This window comes from Cyprinodon variegatus, unplaced genomic scaffold (genome assembly GCF_000732505.1).
Source record: "Cyprinodon variegatus isolate N-32 unplaced genomic scaffold, C_variegatus-1.0 Scaffold598, whole genome shotgun sequence".
NCBI classification, from domain to species: domain Eukaryota; kingdom Metazoa; phylum Chordata; class Actinopteri; order Cyprinodontiformes; family Cyprinodontidae; genus Cyprinodon; species Cyprinodon variegatus.
Window position 1 is genome coordinate 497,318 of NW_015151051.1, and position 3,507 is coordinate 500,824.

At 38.0% G+C, this 3,507-nt stretch overlaps 1 protein-coding gene across 1 annotated transcript in view; it reads left to right on the forward strand.

Moving 5' to 3' along the window:
- Nucleotides 1-3,507, forward strand: part of LOC107096094 (plexin-C1-like) — a 9,221-nt gene that overhangs the window by 1,729 nt on the left and 3,985 nt on the right. Inside the window, exons 2-9 of the mRNA XM_015392597.1 lie at nt 77-211; nt 287-387; nt 464-569; nt 653-812; nt 1,231-1,333; nt 2,714-2,789; nt 2,965-3,006; nt 3,164-3,297. Coding sequence (XP_015248083.1) covers nt 77-211; nt 287-387; nt 464-569; nt 653-812; nt 1,231-1,333; nt 2,714-2,789; nt 2,965-3,006; nt 3,164-3,297 — 857 coding nt within the window. The remainder of the gene's footprint in view (nt 1-76; nt 212-286; nt 388-463; nt 570-652; nt 813-1,230; nt 1,334-2,713; nt 2,790-2,964; nt 3,007-3,163; nt 3,298-3,507) is intronic.

Genomic DNA, 3,507 nt, shown 5'->3' on the forward strand with positions numbered 1-3,507 from the left:
TGAACCAACTATTTTGGTATTTCAAAATGACTGGCCTTATAAAAGCTTCAACTATAATCTACATTGTTGTTTCCAGTTTGCTGTGGACTTGAATTATAAGCCCACCTGTCCAAAGGTGGTCTACAGAGCAACCGGAGAGCACAGAGTCTTTCTCAAAATCATTTTGGATCAAGCGGATCAGAAACATGTGTATTTGCAGTTTAAAAACAAGGTATGAGAATTTTTTTTTCACATTTTCACGAAAAATTGTTTGTTTTTTTACTTTTTTTTTTGGTCTTTTTTCCAGATTAGTCGTGTTCCGGTCTCTAACTGCAGCATTCACAGAGATGTGAATGAATGTCTGTCTGCACAGGATCCCCACTGTGTGTGGTGCGTCTCTGAAGGCAGGTCAGAAACTTACTTTATTGATGAAACCTTCTAACAAAGGTGAACTTTGTGATGACACCCATTTATTATTTTTTAGCTGCACATTTGAAAATCACTGCAGAGATTCAGAGTGGTTGTCCATACCTAATGACACTCAGAAGAAAATCGTTTCCCACCAGCTTGTGAGGGACTCCAGTGGAAATGTTGGTTTATTAACTGCATTCATTTAGAACTATTTGTTGTTCTTTTAGATTATTTTCATATTTTTTACTCTTTTCTTTTATAGATCAAACTAGTGATTCAGACACACCTGGAAAAGCACCTGAAAGTTCCTTCTAACTTCACCTGTGAATTCTCCACTAATTCCAGTCAGCTTTGTGGCCAAAATGGCCTTTCAGCACAGTTCCCTCAATGCACCTGCATCCTTCCAACTCTTCCTAATAATGGTAATAAAATGACCTCATATTAATAATCTGAACAGTTCTGAACATATGAAGGTTGCTTAAAAATCTGCCAATCCTTCTTAGGGTCTGAACCCTTAAGACCAACAATATTACCTGCCTATAATAAACATCCAGTGTTTCTGATTAATTTGGTCTGGATGTATAAAGACTCAACATTTATATATTCAGCCTTATTTGTGGATGAACATTTTATCAGTTTAAAGCCGGAGATCTCTATTCCATTAAAATTATTTTATACTTATTACAAACTTTAAAAATTGTATTCTGTGGAAATACGAAGGCTGCCAGTTTCTAAAGAAAATTTATTGGTTTCACGGAAGGATCTCGTATTATATTCTTTACTAAATAGTATATCATCCCTTTCATAGGGTAAGTTTTACAATATATTTTTATTTTTCAGATCTTGATGTCACCATAAAGATCAGCCTTGGGAACTCTAAGCTGACAGAGCAAAGAAAGATAACCAATTGTTCAAGTATTAATGGACAACCACATTTTTTTTCGTAAGTTTATTTACAGTTGAAAAATGAAATGTTTTTGTGTGTGTATATTTTATATCTATAACTTTGGTGTGAAGTTTACATGTTTTCCTGTTGTTTCTGGAAAGTTTTCCTGCTTCTGGAAAGAGAACATTTTTCCAGAAGCAGGATTGTCAAGGTTTTTGGTTACTAACTTTCTTTTAGGCTGAATGTCTCTATATGTGCGGGTCTATATTTGTGGGTCTAAATGTGCGGGTCTATATGCGCGGGTCTATATACGCGGGTCTATATGCACGGGTCTATATGCACAGGTCTATATGCACGGGTCTATATTTGTGGGTCTATATGTGCGGGTCTATATGTGCGGGTCTATATGCGCGGGTCTATATGCGCGGGTCTATATGTATGGGTCTATATGTGCGGGTCTATATGTATGGGTCTATGTATGGGTCTACATGTGCGGGTCTATATGTGCGGGTCTATATGCGAGGTCTATATGCGCGGTCTATATGTGCGGGTCTATATGTCCGGGTCTATATGTGCGGGTCTATATGTGCGAGTCTATATGCGCGGGTCTATATACACGGGTCTATATTGGTGGGTCTATTTTTGTGGGTCTATATGTGCGGGTCTATATGTGCGGATCTATATGCGCGGGTCTATATGTATGGGTCTATATGTGCGGGTCTATATGTATGGGTCTATATGAATGGGTCTATATGTGCGGGTCTATATTTCTGGGTCTATATGTGCAGGTCTATATGTGTTGGTCTATATGCACGGGTCTATATGCGCGGTCTATATGTGTGGGTCTATATGCGCGGGTCTATATGCGCGGGTCTATATGTATGGGTCTATATGTGCTGGTCTATATGTATGGGTCTATATGTACGGGTCTATATGTGCGGGTCTATATGCACGGTCTATATGCGCGGTCTATATGTGCGGGTCTATATGCGCGGGTCTATATGCGCGGGTCTATATGCGCGGATCTATATGTATGGGTCTATATGTGCTGGTCTATATGTATGGGTCTATATGTACGGGTCTATATGTGCGGGTCTATATGTGCGGGTCTATATGCGCGGTCTATATGTGCGGGTCTATATGTGCGGGTCTATATTCGTGGGTCTATATGTGCGGGTCTATGTGTGCGGGTCTATATGTGCGGGTCTATATTTCTGGGTCTATATGTGCAGGTCTATATGTGCGGGTCAGATTGGAGAAAAACATTAGGAGAAGTTTTGGTTAAAATATGAAATAATACACCTGTTGTTTAATCAGGGATAAAATCTCTCCTGAAAGGGACTTGTTGTGCCTCGCTGTCATTAAAATGTTCCATTTTAGAAACATTGCAACTGATAATTAAATCATTGCTGAAGTTTGTGTTGTTTTTGTCTTCAGGTGCCGTCAGTGTATGAAAGCTGGATGTCAGTGGAGAGATAACAGCTGTTCCTGGTCCAGTAAACTTGCTCAGGATGTAATCATCAATTTGTCTGTTTTTGTTGAGTATTGAGTTCATCTTGTTTACTGCAATGGCCACCAGAATATGTCTTATTTAAATATCTAGTAAAATGCCTTAAACAACATGAAAGATTACTAGAATAAAAAGTTTTGTAGTTTCAGTTTATTGATTTAAAAATCTTTTTTTACAGGAACATGTTTGCATGAAGATGGAGGCTGTGATGAACATTTCTGTAAGTCTGAACCTTTTTCACACACTGTTCTTGACCAAAACCAGGATCCAAAACAATTCAGTTTTAGGGTTTTAGGCCCCTGCTTTAATTATATTCATTATGGAAACACTAATGAGAAAATAATCCAATATAAACATCCTTTGTGTTTTCCTGTCAGGTACCAGACATCACCTCCATTACACCTCATGTTGTGTCTCTGTATGGGAAAAACCATGCTGTACTGTCAGGGCATCACCTCAGCAATGTGATTGGAGTGAGAATCCAGACAGACTTTAACTGTCATTCACAGGAGTAAGTCACTCTACAGAAAATTAAAGCCATTTATGGCATCATAGTGCAATAATGCATTTATATAACTTCATATTTACTAATATACCTTTTTCTGCATGATTTTTCGCTTTATTTATGGCTCAATAACTACCTATAGAAAAGATCTGATTGGAAAATTCCGTAAAAATTCAAAAAATATCCACTGGACTTGGTTTTCAAGATTTGAAGACG